General features: G+C 37.5%; 1 protein-coding gene across 1 annotated transcript; it reads left to right on the top strand.

Moving 5' to 3' along the window:
- LOC117340017 lies at window positions 1–17,511 on the top strand. Its single transcript, XM_033901767.1, has 2 exons — window positions 1–946; window positions 16,566–17,511. Exons 1-2 carry the CDS (start codon window positions 227–229, stop codon window positions 17,181–17,183), a joined length of 1,338 nt encoding a protein of 445 aa, XP_033757658.1. The 5' UTR covers window positions 1–226; the 3' UTR covers window positions 17,184–17,511.
- The last annotated feature ends 1,367 nt before the right edge of the window (window positions 17,512–18,878 follow it).

Consider the following 18,878-nt stretch of genomic DNA (forward strand, 5'->3'; position numbering starts at 1 on the left):
TTTCACGATTGGATTCACGAAGATTGTGAATCAGTAGATGTAACAGGGAAGACAGGAATTATTCCGCGACAAGGAACAGAACAGATCCGATGTGAAAAACACGCTAAGGAAGGTCGATTACTATTGTGAGGATCATCAGATACTTGGCTGTAGTAGATGTATCACCATAGATCACAGACGATGTGACGTAGTGACAACGACACAGGAATACTGTGACAAACTAAAGATGGAGTCACGACTGGAGGATCGAAAGGAATTACTACAAAAGACAATGGAGGGTATCAAGTTACTCGTCAAAACATTTGGCGAGAAACTTCAAATCCTCCTAGAAGATCAAAATTCTGGATTTGACAGTTTAACAGATCTTCGAAAACAGGTCGACCTACGTCTTGACGCCATGCAGAAGGACCTCACAGACAAACTTGTATCGTCTTACAAGCAAGAAAAGGAAAATCTTGACTTGTCTATTCAGAAATGTGAACGTCTGATGTCATCCATTGAGAACACAGTAGAAAGCTCCGAGACAGCTGTTCAGAGGAATGATAGCGTAAACACAATCTTGATGTACCAGAGAGGCCAGGCGGAGATGGAGTCCTACCAGAACCTGATAACGGAAATAAGGAAGTCTTTTGCTTCTGTCAGAATAAAACATGTCGTCGATCCCAGTCTGGTCAGGTTGGATAAGGATAGCCCACTGTCGTTAGGAAACGTCATTATAGAGAAAAAACCAGAACAGCTCCCAAAAGGAATAAGTACCATGTGGCCTTTGTGCGAATGTGACGTGAAGGAGGTAGGCAAGTTCAGCATCAAGTGTCCATCAGATGGAGGCGATTGTCGTGCAACTGGTATTGTTTACTTACCTGATGATCATATCGTTGTAGGAGATTACAACAACAACAAAATAAAGTTGTTTACAGCTTCAGGGAAATGTTTGGATGAGATGAAGGTTCCGGGAAAACTGATTGATCTATGTTGTATAGATGATGACACTGTAGCGGCCGCTATCGTCAATTCTGAAATTCACATAATCAAAGTGAACCATGCAAATCTAACTTTGTCTTCAAAAATAAAACTTTCTAACGGAGCACGCCCACGTGGTATCACTTACTCAAATGAGGCGTTTACTGTGAGTACTCCGACCGATGTGTATAGAGTCAGTAAGGATGGGGTTTCGAACAAAATTGCTTCCTATCCAAATGGCTGCTATCATCTTGCGTGCGACCCAAGGACAGGACACATCTATGTAAGTCAATGGACATCCAAGGCCGGCGATGTAGCTGTATACAGACTGTCAGACGGTAAACTTACAAGCATATCAAAAGTCGATATGCTGAAGGACGCGTGTGGGGTAGACGTCGACAGGGACGGCAATGTGTACGTGTGTGGGAGGGCGTCAAATAACGTGGTACAGATGCCAGGTGACGGAACAAACGTCAGAGAGCTGCTGACGTCATCAGACGGTGTAGACACACCAAGGGCGATATCTGTGTGTGGGAACACATTCGTGGTTACAAATGAATCAAAGAACAGTAATGAAGTGCGCGTGTTTGAACTTTACTGATCAGTAACTATAACAGTTGGTATCAGTAACAGTATTCTGATATGGCTCGACGTGAGATTTATTCGGGCACTGGAAGCTTTTGCGTCATGGATGTATAGTCTGAAAACACAAAATTAATAAATTTACACCAAACTATAGGATTCCTGGTCTATAACCATAGTGGATGTAGGCCCTGGGCTTACTGGTTAATACTGCTGGTTATTGAACACAAAGCCAATCAATCCAGATAACAGTTTGTGAAGAAATGATATTGTGTGAATGTAAGGAAGTTCAGTTTTATACAATGATGTAAGCTCACATGTACAAAGGGAAATGCGCTTAAATCGTGGCGCGGCGTCCGTCGTCCGTCAGTCAGGCGTCAATATTTCCATTTTCTTCGATAACCAAAAGGCTCAGAGACATGCTATTCGGCCTGTAACATGTTTCGACGAAAACTTATTTAATTTGTTCAAAATGACCTTTGATCTACTTATCTAAAGGGGTCAAATGTGCTGAAATCTTTTTCAATAACCATGTGACACAGGATCATGATATTGGAGCAGTAGCATTCTGGGATAAAGGAGTACCGAGTTCACATGTGTCAAATTTGTTAAACATATTTATCTAAATAAGCCAGAGAGCTATGTTCATATTGGACAGAGATATGCTGTTTGGAAGGGCTACAAAGTTTACCGAAATGAATACTTAGACTTCTGTCATATTGAACTGGAGAGGAATTGAACTTAGAAGTCACACATAAATGACAAAAATCAACCCTGAAATTGAATAGTAGCCTACTGGGCCTCTTGTTTGGTACGAGTAAAACATTTAAGCTGTAAGATATGTAGGAAATTAGACATGATTACGTGTTGTGTCATACACGATAGTTTGGATCTGGTAGCGTGCGATTCTCTCCAGTCGTAAGCTGGTGTAATGTATAGTATGCTATGCATGGATGGTAGTTTTATATAATCACGTGAAATATCGAGAAGGGATTAAATTGAAAGGCGTTAGTTATAGATGACCAGTATTTAATTACTACTCTATTCAGACTGGTAAGGCCTATAGGAAGGCAATCATATCAACTAGTTTAAATAAATATTGTAAATCATCTTTATACTAGTATCATTCTCACTGGCATGTATCAGTTATGTATCAGTTAGCGAATGGTCTTTTCAAGATTGAGATCATAGTATATAGTAGTGCACTTTTAGCTACAAAATCACTTATTTGTAAAAAAAAGTATTTGAGATAAGTATAAAGTCAGACTCAGAATTAGTATAAAATATATTAAAACACTTATGTGATGCAGTTTAGTTTGTAAAGATTTGTGAATCCTTTGCAATTAAAAAAAAAAACACAAATTCTCATATCAAATGATCAATGCAACCTAACGTTTATCTATATTGTCAAGTAGAGTCCCCTATGACACCCTCTTTTAATTAAGCAATATGATGTTAACTCTCACATCGCTATGGCATTTACAAACAATGAAAGGTTTTTTTTTTTTTTACCTTACGGAGTGTTCTCCCAAAATTCATATGTTTATCCAGAAATGTTACGGAGACGTTGGGAAGGGAAACATGTTTTAGTCGCCACGTAATATTATAGAAATAGGGATGGAGAGGAACAGTTCCTTTGTCATCTCATTAGGGACATACCTCTAACATATTAGTAGAAACGCCGACGATTTTATAATTATTATTATTTGGCATTTATAAATTCATAAAGATAATGAATTCATATATAATGAAGTTGATGACAAAATATTTATGTTGATAAAGAAGATACAGAAGTTCTACGACCAGGTTATACGCTTCATTATGCTCTTTCTCCGAATTCCAATCAACATTTTTGCTAAAATCCACTTAACGAATTAAAGAAATAATTCAGGTTTTCTATAAAATGCATATGCACATATTACACAGGGCTTAAAGAGAGAAAAAGACAGTACAACAGCTCTGTACTGAAACTGAGAGGCACGTGAAAAGCTTTACAAAGAGCTTAATTAAAATTTACCTTCAATTTCGGCCCTATACAGTTTCAATTTTCTGCTGATACGAATCAGCATCCGGTTTTTGGACTCATTATCATTTTAGCTCACCTGAGTCGAAGGCTCATGTGAACTTTTGCTATGGGGTATCATACGGCTTCTGTAGTGGGTCGTGCGTTAACCTTTTTTAACCAAGAGTGTTGAAATTCGCATTGAACGATTAGTTAAAAGGTCCTGACTAGATATCTGTATTTATTAAGACTTTCTAGGAATGTTCTGGTGACATTTCTGAACAAGATGTGTTGTTTCAAAAACTCATGGTATTTACAAGATGGCCACCACAGCAATTATGACCTGATGAGCTATGGAAAAGTACTTATTTTTTTTGTTTGTGATCAAGATAGCTAATGACTGGTACATCGTTTAGATTTGATTTTCAATAACAAGGTCCAGAAAGTGATGATAAAGAGACGAGTTTAATTTGGGGTACGTATAATGAGGGTTGATTTTTAATTAATTTAATTGTATGGTTTGTATATGTCTGTATACACTGTATATATCTTCAGTGTGAACTTTGTTGCTAGGGGTCCCAAATTGGGGAACTGTCAGCTGACTAGCTGGGCTGCTAGCAGCACCCACACACACCTGGAATTTTTATTTAAAAAAGGACCAGAATCAGGTTTTTGTAAAGAAAACTATGTATGCTTCTAGATAATGGATAACTAGACAATGTATATATACCCATCCATTATACGGGGTGTTGCTTCAATGCTGGCAGTAATAGGTATCTTTACTTGAATGATATAATACTCAGTTCTGTAGAACATTTCTTTGTGTTAGATAACTAGGCTTTTGGATTGTCTATTATCTGATACCAGTTAGTTTTGTTAGCTTAATCTCTGCATGAAACCACGGTATTGCTGGTTTAGGGTAACACAGGAAAACAATAAAATTAATTAGATAAAGGGCAGCAGAGGTCTTGGAATGGAGCCCTATCTCCCAAGCTATTAAATAGTACTTAGTAATGAAATCTGCCCAGTTACCCAGTGTATAGCTTTAAATCACCGATAACTAGCTATTGACAATGTGTTTTGGATATTAAGTGTACCTTGTGTAAATATGGTAAATATCAGAAAACTTCTGATAATTCAAATCAAATTTGGAGAGAGTCTATAAGTTTCTAGTTCATTAGTCATATACATACATATTATGTAGTGATAATGTGCAAGTGGAAAGCATGTCACATTGATACTGTTTATGACTAATTATAACTGAGACCTTCGATGACTTCGCATTGCTCTATGTTAAGACTTGCAAATGGAAAATAGAAATGATGATAGGACAACATCAATTGACAGCTAGAATTATAATTACATGCCGATAGCAAATGCTGCAAAATTAGGTCCCTGTAACCTACTTTTTCAATAATTATATGAGGGCAACAGAAATATTGTAAAAAAGTCACTGTGACCTACTTTTAGACATCTAGATGAGAAAGGCATGTATATAACAAAATTGGCAAACTTAGGTCACTGTGACCTACTTTTTAAGAAATTATGTTAGGGCAACAGAAATGGACATCTTGGATGAGAAAGGAATGCCGATAGCAAATATTGCAAAATTAGGTCACTGTGACCTATCGTTTCAATAATTATGTTAGGGCAACAGAAATGGACATCTAGAATGAGAAAGGCAATAACAAATATTGCAAAATAAGGCCACTTTGACCTACTTTGTCAATAATTTTATCAGGGCAACAGAAATGGACGTCTACGATGAGAAAGGCATGCCGACAGCAATTATTGCAAAATTAGGTCACTGTGACTTACTTTTTCAATAATTTTGTTAGGGCAACAGAAATAGACATCTAGAATAAGAAAGGCATACCGATAACAAATATTGCAAAATTAGGTGACTTTGACCTTCTTTTTTCAATAATTATATTAGGGCAACAGAAATGGACATCTGCGATGAGAAAGGCTGGTCAGTATTACATATTGCAAAATTCTATTACATGATAAGATGAGCGTTTAGGCCTATAGGCTTCTTGTGTTCTTTTTAGGTCACCTGAGTCAAATTGTTCAGAAACCTTCCATAACCCAAGGTCAACCAAATTTTGAATTATATGGTCCCCAACCCCTAGAGGAGTGAGGGGCCAAAAGGGGTCAAATGGACTGAAGATTCAAAACTCTTCTCAAAACCCAGATTGAAGGGATTTAAGGCGCTTTACAAAAATTATAAATTCATGGCCCGTAGGTCTCAAGTCCTTAGGGAGGGGAACTGACTCACATGGACTAATTGGCAAGGTCAGAAATGTCGAATTGACAGAAATATTTCAAATTTCGGGTGATCGTTAAGACCCATAGGCACCATTTCAATATTTTAAAATTTACTTTTTAAACTCAATCAATCAACCAATTTTGTTTATTTAAGTGTCATATATCCAAGAAACCTGTATGATATGTGTTGTGTAGATGATGACACTGTAGCGGCCGCTATCTACAACTCTGGTATACACGTCATCAAACATCAAGACTCAAAACCCATTCGGGCTCACTTATTCCCATGTGGCGTTTACTGTGAGTACCCCGAGAGGCATGTATAAAGTCGATAAGGATGGAGATTCAGAATATGTATACATATATCATGATAATTGCTGTAATTTTACTTACGATACAATGGCAAGACACATATGCCAGTCAGTTAACATCCAAGAATGGCGACTTGGCTGTAAACAGACTGTCGGATAGTGTAACCAAAGGCATGGCAAAAGCTGGTGTGTTGAAGGACGTGTTTGGTGTAGACGTCGACGGTGACGGCAACTAGCACGTATGTCGGAGGGGGTCCGATAACGTGGTACAGATGTCAGGTGACGGGACAAAAAGAACTGCTGACGTCATCAGACGGTGTAGACAGACCGAGGCGATATCTGTGTGTGGGAACAAATTCGTTATCACAAATGAATCCCCAGAGAACAGTTATGAAATCCGAGTTTCCCAACTTTACAGATCAGTAAATGTTACCAGCACATTGTTCTGATGTTATTCAGCGATGAATGATTCCTTTCAACGCCAAATCATGCAAACATATATAAACATGTCAGCGACGTCAGGATGGATTTCCAATATTGTCCCTCGGTGATATATGCTGTTTCCAAACCATTATACATTTCGGTCTTTGAAGCCTCCACGTTATGGTTGCATGTATATTGATAGGTTCGGATCTGGAAGCTCTGTCATTGCAGTTATAAGTCACCTGATACACCCGGGTTATGAAAGCCACACCGTTGTGACTGTCGCTTGATTGGTCCTGGTCAAGGAGGCCACATTAGGGTTAACGGAGGATGGTTCTGCTCAATTCGACACTTATCAAATTCAACTTCAGCAGTGCCGGCTACGTGATTGGCAAGTTTTCAATTGATTTAACGTGAATATGCAATCTGTGTTATTATTTCAAATATATGATTGTGTTTTGATTGTAAATCTAGTAATACACGATCTTTTTATATCAAAACGTGTTTATACGACCGTCTTGATAGGTCTATTATGTATTACGTTCCCGTCCTTCAGTTCGTCCGTTTCTTTTTTCCGTCTGTCCATTTCTCTAAAAACAATTACAACGTTTGCAAATATACGCAATCGGCAAATTACCGTAGCAGATAAAAATTTAACCCACAGATGTCAGCAATTTTCATTTCATCAAATCTCATTAACAACGTTGTCATTTGTTAATTGGATGAAAAAAAGCCTCAACACAAGGATAAGGGGAAGTAACCCACTAAGGAAACGTCTCACTCACCTCAAACACGCTTACACAAGTACATATACAAAAACATTTATTTCTGTATACAGATATACACTATCATAGAGAGTTATAGGTAGACTTACACCAAAATCATGCTGAAGATATTCATATGTGATTCTACTACGCTCCCATAGTTATGCATATAATTTCTTTTTATTTATTACGATTATAGAACATAACTGGTTGTGTCACCCCGATAGTTTGGTAGCGTTTCTATGGAGTTATAAGCAGAGTACTGTAGAGTAGGTTATACATGGTAATAATTATCCTGATTAGCATTTATAGAATGACATGGAATATCGGGATATGATTAAATCGAAAGGAATTAGATGGCCTGTGTTTAATAAGATAACTCTTTAGAACGGCGTGGTTGATAGGACGGTAAACATATCGCCTCGATTCAATTGATATCGTAAATCTACTAGATATTGAAAGGCTAAAGAGCAATAAACTATTAAATGATATTATCAGACAATCCTCGGTTTCTATTATCGCTACACTATCATAATTTTACAATGAGAGAGAAAAATGTGAAAACAACAGAGGAAAGTTGCTGTAGTAGATCGGGAATCTTATGTAAAACAAAAGAGGGAAGTTCCTATGGAAGTAGGTATGGAAAAGGATGTAAAAACAACAAAGGGAAGTTGCACAAAGGGAGACATGCACACACGTGGATGGTTATAAATAATATATGCATATAGCATGTCATATAAAAATATGCATTACATAATGTGTTTGATTTTCCTTAACTATAAACATTAGCTATAGTTTAAACTATTTCACGGTCACGTGCGAACTATTGAATACCTGTGACACTAACTATGATGTCATCAATTCCTGTGTTAATATTCAAATAAATTGTGATTTTATATGCTTTCTATAATTGTTTGATACAATTATGATTTTTCAAACAAAAGTCATAATTATTTAAAGTGTGATATGTTTTCTTAAACACCCTATACTACGACATTTTTACGACTAGACAAGACAGACACAGCAGAAATGTAAGTCTTCCGTAAAGCCCGTGTTATTTCAAAATTTGATAATTTACTAACGAGAGTTAAATGAAAATTATAAACAACTGTCACGAGCCGATATTTTTTGTTGTCTGATTACCACAATAGCCTCAGCTCTACCAGAGCTGGTATAGATTAACCTATGTATGGACGTGTTATTTACATGCAATCGGGAACCGTCGGCACTTTCCGTAGAATAAAAAGGTTCCCGATTGGTTTACATGGTGTAACGTTTTCCATTGTTTCCTTTTAAATTGCTGTCCAATTGTCTTCAATCAATAACAGGTGCACGGAGCGTTTTTAAAAGATTACGGACTAAGCTATGCAACCAAAGAAAAAAACAGACTTGATACATTTCATTTCAAGTTTTTTTTTTGCGATCGCTGATTATTCATAGACCCTTGATATATTAAAAACATTTAAAACATTTACATGGTAAAATTTGGACAGTTTCAGTTCAGACTATTTTGAAGGGTGCTCTTGCCAATTTTTCATGTGAAAATGTGTTGACGAGATACATGCATGTAGGGGTTGTCTCCCGTAGCCCATTACCTTTTCATAACCTCTCCCCGCCGCGATTTTGAGAAAATGCAGCTCTTAGCTCTGTGACAGAAAAGAAAAGAGAGACGTTCAATCAAAGTAAGATTTATTGATGTTAACGTTGGTATATGATTTAGGAGCGATCTATGTTTTCTCATCCGATAATTCAAAGTGGTTATTATCTATAACAAAGAACTTTTTTTGGCATTTTTCTACAAAGGAAACTTCGGACATTGGCATGATATTGATAATATCCAGGGGGTCAGGACCCCCCTGCCCTGGATCCGCTGGGGGGTCCCCACACCCCTTGCCAAAAACAAGCTAGTGTTCCTACAGAGATAAGAAAACTTGTTAGATATACTTTAGTACCTTTTGCTTATAATAAAGAATCATTTCTTTTTGGAATAGTTTCACACCAATGTAGCTATGTTGATAATGAATGATTAATTATTATAAAAAAATATATATACAAGAGATCCCAGAGGGATCTTGGCGCCCACCATTGAATGATCTTTATAGGTTCCATGTCAGATTGATCTTTTCTCTTCTTTTCCCTTCCTCTTACTAATCTGTCGACAATGTTTTCAGATTGGTCCAAAAATACAAAACGACAGGCAAAGGATAACCTACATATGAAAATTGAGAAAGATCCCTTCATTTTTTCTGAGAAATGTCCACAACAAACTTCAATTGTCAAAATCAAAGATGGCTGCCTGTCAGCCATGTTGTTATTCGATTGGTCCCAAAATGCAATATGCATAACTAGGCGCCAAGGGGAACCTACATATGAAATTTATCTACTTATTTATATATGTATGTACTTACTATTTGTATTTACTTAGTATTCACTTATTTTACCTACACATGCTTACTCTCCTCTTGTTTTTCATTTTATCTCTCCTATATTGAAAAGCCTTATAATGGTAACGAAAATCTATGAGGATGCTTATATGTACTATTAAAATGTACCTTCTATTATTTGAAAATGTGTGAGTGTGTGAAAGATGTGTATATGTCTTTTATGTTTACCATGCTCAATTTTGAAAAAAAAAAAAAAATACAAAAGGAAAAAGAAAAAAAATATTCGCACTCGCATTATCACTATATAACCGGACCCCTTTCCCCTGTCGAAAATCCTGGATCCGCGCCTGAGGCCTACTATAAACTATCAATATCATTTCAATGTCCATACTTTATCGGCATAGCCGTCTAATTTTGTTTTGGCCCCGGATATGACGCGACAGGTGGCGTTTCTGGTCAAGATGAAGTACGTGATTGGTCGATGTAGCGGTCAATGCAAAATGCAGTTACAGTTAAAAACGAAACAAAGTTAAAGGGATCTCACGGTAAACCAATATCTATTCTGTATTTTCTATCATATTATTGGGTATGTCTTTTAACAAAAATAACCTTCTGAACAATAACCATTCGAATTTGATGATTGATGCACAGAAAAACATCAATTATCAATTATTAAAAGGTTATCACTCTGAATATGCAATTTTTGTGACATATACGATAAACGCATGCGCACAACAAACTAAACCACATGGACACAAAAAATGGCTTCCAATGTGAATCGACTGTGGTTGGAAACGATAACAGCTTACGCAATGAAGAGAATAATAGGACAATAGGTCAATCACAATCCTAGAATTAAACTTGGGAAGCAGTACAATAGATTGTAACAGTTCAGACATGAAAATAGCAGTTATACGGACGCCGCTCGTATTCTGCTTGATTGTTTGATAGTAGGTCATGACAATCTCGGTAATATTTACACAAACTCGGTAATATTAACACAAACTCGGTAATAGTTCCACAAGCTCGGTAATATTTACACAGTCTGTACCAGTACATCGCTACTGTCACTATACTATATGAACAGTGTTTACACATACATATGTGTGCAGTAATATATACAGAACATGTTATTTAACATTTAAACCACTGTATAATATCGTTATCGCTAACCAGATGGAATAAAGATATCGCCTTGTAAACTATCGTGTGTTTGTGTTGCCACGATTTCAAAACAGTCACGTAATGATTTAAAAATAATTTCCGCGCTAAATTAAGAGGGGGATTCCAAACTAAATCGAGTGGTCAAGCTGGATATAGGGATTGACTGTGAACATTGGGACAGCACAGAAACATAACTGGAAAGGAACAAAACGCGTACATTCAGTGACAATTGCAACGTTTTTACCGTGATGTCTCTTTTAAATTGAATGCAAGCTGAATAACTGGATGCATCTATTCAAATGACACATTTGCAGCCTATTATCACCAAAAATGATTCAAACTGATATAATTTTGTTATCCGTGCTGAAACATGCGCATTTATTAATTAAAATGTAGTTCATTAATTTATTTTACCAGTAGTTTTACATTATAACCACCAGCATTAAAACTATGCCGTTTATCTTTTTAAAGATATTTCTTGTTAATCATAATATCAAATATCCTTAATTACCTTCATCGACCAATCACTATCAGATTTGATTATGTCTGATTTTGTTGAGTTTGTTCCTGTTTATTTTTACTTCAGATCAAAACAACTTGTGAAATGAAGTGGTAAGTTCGTAATTCTATCAAATATAGGTATAGTATTCCCGACTATCTGGTCACTACGACGGCCTATATACGTCTGGACAATATACACATAAGCAACTGATGTTTGTTCGGGGTTTCTAGAAAAACGTGGTCGAAAAACTGCAGTGATTACATAGTTAAGTGTACAGTGATTTTTTGTCCTGTGTCGAACGAATTTTATCGGTAGATTTTGCTTTTTGTTTATTTTTCCAACGCAGTGTTGGCTCCTAACCGACTTTTCACTTTTCGAGATTTAAAAAGTACACAGAGATTTTGAATTTGACTGTTTACATTCATAAATATCCATCAGGCTTTAAATCCGGATAGTTTTTGTTCTCGGGTTCTATATTTAATTGTAACTCGGTCGACCTATACCACCACGTGATCACGTGCAGATAACGACAAACTGGGGCCAGTGGTATATGGAGCTGTACGGTAAGTGTCTTGTGTTTAAAACTCCGAACTTCGGTCAAACACAATTTGTATTCCTGGTCAATCTATCAATATCCTTCTATAAACGACGTCGTAGGTGGATGTGTAATTATACTCATTTTAGGGCTACTATATCTTTCCCGAACTAGTTTGTGTATTGAGGTAACGGAAACCGAAAGTACCAAATGTAAGCCTGACTATCAGATCTGTACAGCACGACCACATACTTGACACGTTTCTTTGACCTAAAATGAAATAATACATGCCGCAGGATTCTACCCCCAGTTCATTCATAACTGATCGTGTCAATTTCTCGTGTGTACTAACCCCGCCCCGCCCCAACCGTATCGCGAGTTATACCCTGTCTACACTGCTGATCGGCCAACTGTCAATAATCTTAAGCTTCCGACAAATACGTCGTCGCAGCTACACACATGTCCCTCCTATTATGATTCAATTCGACTTTTACCATTAGTTTTTGTTTGTTACTAGTAAGTTATCTGCTAGATTCTATGTAATGTTTTCGATATTACTATTTTACTATAATATGCTCCCTTCTTTAGAAAAATACAACGTATTCCCAATAATGGACATACTTATCTGATCACTATAATCCATTGTGCATCTGTTTAATTAAATTCAATGTCTTTATGCAAATGTTTTTTTTATCAGAAAACACAATGTGGACGTGTTAAAATTTAAATTTAAACTACAATTCTTCCATTTAACTGGTCATTTTAATCTGAATGTCTACATGGTCACTATAATCTGTATGTGTACCTGATCACTATAATCCATATGTCTACCTTATCACTATAATCCGTATGCAAACCTTATCAATAAAATCCGTATGTGTACTTTTTAATCCGTATGTATACCTGATCACAATAATCCGTATGTGTACATGATCACTATAATCCGTATGTATACCTGATTACTATAATCCGTATGTGTATTTTTTAATCCGTATGTGTACCTAATAACTATAATCCGTATCTGTACCTGATCACTATAATATGTATGTGTACATGATCACTATAATCCGTATGTATACCTGATTACTATAATCCGTATGTGTATTTTTTAATCCGTATGTGTACCTAATTACTATAATCCGTATGTGTACCTGATTACTATAATCCGTATGTGTATTTTTTAATCCGTATGTGTACCTAATTACTATAATCCGTATGTATACCTGATCACAATAATCCGTATGTGTACATGATCACTATAATACGTCTGTATACCTGATTACTATAATCCGTATGTGTATTTTTTAATCCGTATGTGTACCTGATCACTTTAATTCGTATGTATACCTGATCACTATAATCCGTATGTATACCTGATTACTATAATCCGTATATATTTTTTAATCCGTATGTGTACCTGATCATTTTAATTCGTATGTGTACCTGATCACTTTAATTCGTATGTGTACCTGATCACTATATTCATTAGGCGACCTGATCACTATAATCTGCATTTGTACCTGATCAGTATAATCCATATGTGTACCTGACCACTATAATCTGTTTGTATACCTGACCATTGTAAACCGTATATGTACCTGATTACTATCAACCGTATGTGCACCTGATCAGTATAAACCGTATGTGTACCTGATCACTATAATCCGTATGTGTACCTGATCACTATAATCCGTATCTGTACCTGATCACTATAATCCGTATGTATACCTGATCACTATAATCCGTATGTGTACCTGATCACTATAATCCGTATGTGTACCTGATCACTATAATCCGAAAGTATGCCTGATTACTATAATCCGTATGTGTACCTGATCACTATAATCCGTATGTGTACCTGATCACTATAATCCGTACGTGTACCTGATCACTATAATCCGGATGTGTGCCTGATCACTATAATCCGGATGTGTACCTGATCACTATCATCCGTATGTGTACCTGATCACTATAATCCGGATGTGTACCTGATCACTATAATCCGGATGTGTACCTGATCACTTTAATCCGAATGTGTTCCTGATCACTATAATCTGTATGTGTACCTGATCACTATAATCCGGATGTGTACCTGATCACTATAATCCGTATGTGTTCCTGATCACTATAATCTGGATGTGTACCTGATCACTATAATCCGGATGTGTACCTGATCACTATAATCCGGATGTGTACCTGATCACTATAATCCGTATGTGTACCTGATCACTATAATCCGTATGTGTACCTGATCACTATAATCCGTATGTGTACCTGATCACTATAATCCGGATGTGTACCTGATCACTATAATCCGAATGTGTTCCTGATCACTATAATCCGAATGTGTTCCTGGGTATCGTTTCACAAAGCTTCGTAACTTACGAACCTTGCGTAAGTCACATTTACGAATTACTAAGCGTTTCACAAAAACTTCGTAACTTACGAACGTTCGTAAGTTACGCAAAAACCTTGCGTAACTTTACGCCATATCAACCCTGTCGTAACTTACGAAAACAATTTAAAATCGTGCGCAGACATGCCCTTTTGAACAGAAAATGACGTGGTACTCATCTATAAATTAGCATAAGAGAACGACTATGCCTTGTGAGCGATTGTTTCGAGGTTGAAACCGGGTTTTGAAAGTCGAGGATGGTGCCGGTAAAATACACATTGTCATGAAACGCATAGTTGTACGCATATTCGCAGACTGTGACAAATATGGTCTATTTTAAGAACATTATGTACGTCTTTGGGCACTGAGCAAAATCTGTGAAAATTGCGTTGTTACTGTTTGTTTTAACGCATGATAAACAATAAGAATTGGAATTTTATAGAAAAAATGATCTTCCATCAATAATACGGTTGTTTTGATAGAACAAAATAAAGTTCATAGTCTGTGTACGTGACCCGGGAATAGGACCGGCGTACAATTTTCACCCAAGAAGTGTCCTCCTTTTTTACCTCCAAGTTAGAGAGTGATATATTTTTACCGGGAGAACGTATGATTTTGACGTAAGATACGAAAAAAGTTACGAACACCCTTGTGAAACGCACTTACGAAATTCGTAAGTTTGGCGTAACTTTTTCGTAAATATTTACGAACGTTCGTAAGTTACGAAGCTTTGTGAAACGATACTCTGACCAGTATAATTTGTTTTCACTGTGATGTTTATAGTCTTCAGTTAATGATTTTTGATATATTAAACTCATTAAAGTAATGATGACAAAGACACTAGCATTGACCTTTTTTTCATCCTGGTACATTTACAGATAACACCGCATATTTAACGTAATGGCTGAAGGCCGAACTTTTCACGATGTCCCCGACAGTCCGAGAACTCCGAGGGAAGCCCGGCTGTTAGATTGTCCGATTTGTCTGGAGCAGCTGCACGAACCAAAGTCACTCCCGTGTCTTCATTCCTTCTGTCAGGAATGTCTGTCCACCTTCATCACCAAAGACCTGTCGGGAAAGATGGCATCGGCGACTGCCTTCCCTTGTCCTGTGTGTAGGAAGATGACACAGCCTGTCAACCCGTCTGAGGACAAGGAGAAATGGGCTCAACAATTCCCAGCCAATGTAATAGTGAAAGATATTATTAAGGCCACCACACCTGAGTCGATGTACTGTAAACCTTGCGGTAAGAAAGGAAATACTGAGATCCCAGCAGCGATCTGGTGTAAATTGTGCAATGTGTTCTTCTGTGAAACTTGTAAAGTCGATTTACACGATTGGATTCACGAAGAATGTGAAACAGTAGATGTAACAGGGAAGGACGGAATTACTCCGCCACAAGTTACAGGACAGATCCGATGTGAAAAACACACAAAGAAGATGTGTTATTATTGTGAGGATCATCAGATACTTGGCTGTAGTAGATGTATCACCATAGACCACAGGCGATGTGACGTAGTGACAACGACACAGGAATACTGTGACAAACTGAAGACGGAGTCACGACTGGAGGATCGAAAAGAATCACTACAGAAGACAAAGGAGGCTATCAAGTTACTCGTCAGAACATTTGGCGAGAAACTTCAAATCCTCCTGGAAGATCAAAATTCTGGATTTGACAGTTTAACAGATCTGCGAAAACAGGTCGACCTACGTCTTGACGCCTTGCAGAAGGACATTACAGACAAACTGGTATCGTCTTATAAGCAAGAAAAGGAAAATCTGGACTTGTCTATGCGGAAATGTGAACGTCTGATGTCATCCATTGAGAACACAGTAGAAAGCTCCGAGACAGCTGTTCAGAGGAATGATAGCGTAAACACAATATTGATGTATCAGAGAGGCCAGGCGGAAATGGAGTCCTACCAGAACCTGATCACGGAAATAAGGAAGTCTTTTGCTTCCGTCAGAATAAAACATGTCGTCGATCCCAGTCTGGTCAGGTTGGATAAGGATAGTCCACTGTCATTAGGAAACGTCATTATAGAGAAAAAAACCAGAACAGCTCCCAAAAGGAATAAGTACCATGAGGCCTTTGTGCGAATGTGACGTGAAGGAGGTAGGCAAGTTCAGCCTCAAGTGTCCATCAGATGGACGCGATTGTTCTGCAACTGGTATTGTTTACTTACCTGATGATCATATCGTTGTGGGAGATAACATCAATTACAAAATAAAGTTGTTTACAGCTTCAGGGAAAGGTTTGGATGAGATGAAGGTTACAGGACACCCGATTGATATGTGTTGTGTAGATGATGACACTATAGCGGCCGCTATCTTCAAATCTGGTATACACGTCATCAGAGTGAATCATGCAAAACTAACATTGTCTTCCATAATAAAACTTTCTAACGGAGCACACCCCTTTGGTATCACTTACTCAAATGAGGCGTTTACTGTGAGTACTCCGACCGATGTGTATAGAGTCGGTAAGGATGGGGTATCGACCAAAATTGCTTCCTATTCAAATCACATCAATCATCTTGCGTGCGACCCAAGGACAGGACACATATATGGAAGTCAACGGACATCCGAGGATGGTAATGTAGCTGTATACAGACTGTCAGACAGTAAACTTACAAGCATATCAAAAGTTGGTTTGCTGAAGTACGTGTTTGGTGTAGACGTCGACGGTGACGGCAATGTGTACGTGTGTGGGTGGGAGTCCGATAACGTGGTACAGATGTCAGGTGACGGGACAAACGTCAGAGAGCTGCTGACGTCATTAAACGGTGTAGACAAACCGAGGGCGATATCTGTGTGTGGGAACAAATTCGTGGTTACAAACCAATCATCACAAAATCGTAATGACGTGCGCGTGTTTGAACTTTACTGATCAGTAACTATGACAGTTGGTAACAGTAACAGTATTCTGATATGGGTGGACGTGAGATGTATTCGGGCCCTGGAAGCTTTTTCTTAACAAATTAACAACAAACTCTAGCATTCATGATGTATAACTAGAGTGGATGTAGGCCCAGGACTCACTGGTTAATCCTGCTGATTATTGAATACAAATACAATCAATCCAGATAACAGTTTGTGTAGAAATAACATTGTGTGAATGTAAGGAAGTTCGGTTTTATACAATGATGTAAACTTTCATGTCCAAAGGTCAAATGAGCGTATATCGTGGCGCGGCGACCGTCGTCCGTCGTCCGTCAGACTGGTGTCATAGGCGACCGTCGTCCGTCGTCCGTCAGACTGGTGTCAATATTTCCATTGTTTTTTTTGTTTTTTTTTTGATAACCAAGAGGCTCAGAAACATGCTATTGGGCCTGTAACATGCTTCGACAAAGACCTACAAACTTTGTTCAAATAAATGACCTTGATCTACTTACTTAAAGGGGTCGAATGTACTGAATTTTTTTTTTTCAACAACCATGTGACACAGGATCATGATATTGGTGCAGTAGCATTCTGGGATAAAGGAGTACCGAGTATGTTCACATGTCAAATGTGTTAAACATATTTATCTAAATAAGCCAGAGACCTATGTTCATATTGGACAGGGATATGATGGTTGGAAGGGCTACAAAGTTTACCGACATGAATACTTAGCCTTCTCTCATATTGAACTGGAGAGGTAGTGAACTTAGAAGTCACACATAAATGACAAAGATCAACTCTGAAATTGCATTAGTAGGCTATTGGGCCTCTTGTTTGGTACGAGGAAAACATTTAAGCTGTAAGATATGTAGAATATTAGACATGATTACGTGTTGTGTCATACACGATAGTTTGGATCCGGTAGCGTTCGATTCTCTCCAGTCGTAAGCTGGTGTAATTTATAGTGTGCTATGCATGGACGATAGTTTTATATACCCACGTGAAATATCGGGAAGGGATTAAATTGAAAGGCGTTAGTTATAGATGACCAGTATTTAATTACTAATCTATTCAGACTGATAAGGCTTATAGGAAGGCAATCATATAAACTCGTTTCAATTAATATTGTAAATCATCTTTATACTAGTATCATTCTCACTGGCATGTATCAGTTAGGGAATGGTCTTTTCAAGATGGTGGGTCATCATGATCATAGTCGATAATAGTGCAATTTAATTATGTTTTGTTTTTTATTAGGTCACCTGAGACAAAGTCTCAAGTGAACTATTCTAATCACCTTTTGTCCGTCATCGTCCGTCGTTGGGACAATTCACACTTTCGACCTCCTATTAGAAACCGATGAACCAATTGTAATGAAATTGTGCAGAAACCTTCCATGGCCTATGGTCAACAAAATTTGGAATTACATAGTCCCCAACCCCTAGAGGAGTGAGCGGCGGGGCCTAAAGGGGTCAAATTGACTGAAATATTTCAAAACTCAGGTGACCGTAAAGCCGCATGGTCTTTTTTTTCTCTCAATATTTCAAAATTTACTTTTTATATATATTCTATTTTGACTTTTGAATTTTGGTTGAACTGATCACCTGGCGTCAAGGTTATGTAGACTTCAATTGTCATTTATGCAAAGAACGCCTATATTTTAATGTTTTGACCCGGTATTACATATAACTGGTGATTATGT

The sequence above is a fragment of the Pecten maximus genome, chromosome 12 (assembly GCF_902652985.1).
Source record: "Pecten maximus chromosome 12, xPecMax1.1, whole genome shotgun sequence".
NCBI classification, from domain to species: domain Eukaryota; kingdom Metazoa; phylum Mollusca; class Bivalvia; order Pectinida; family Pectinidae; genus Pecten; species Pecten maximus.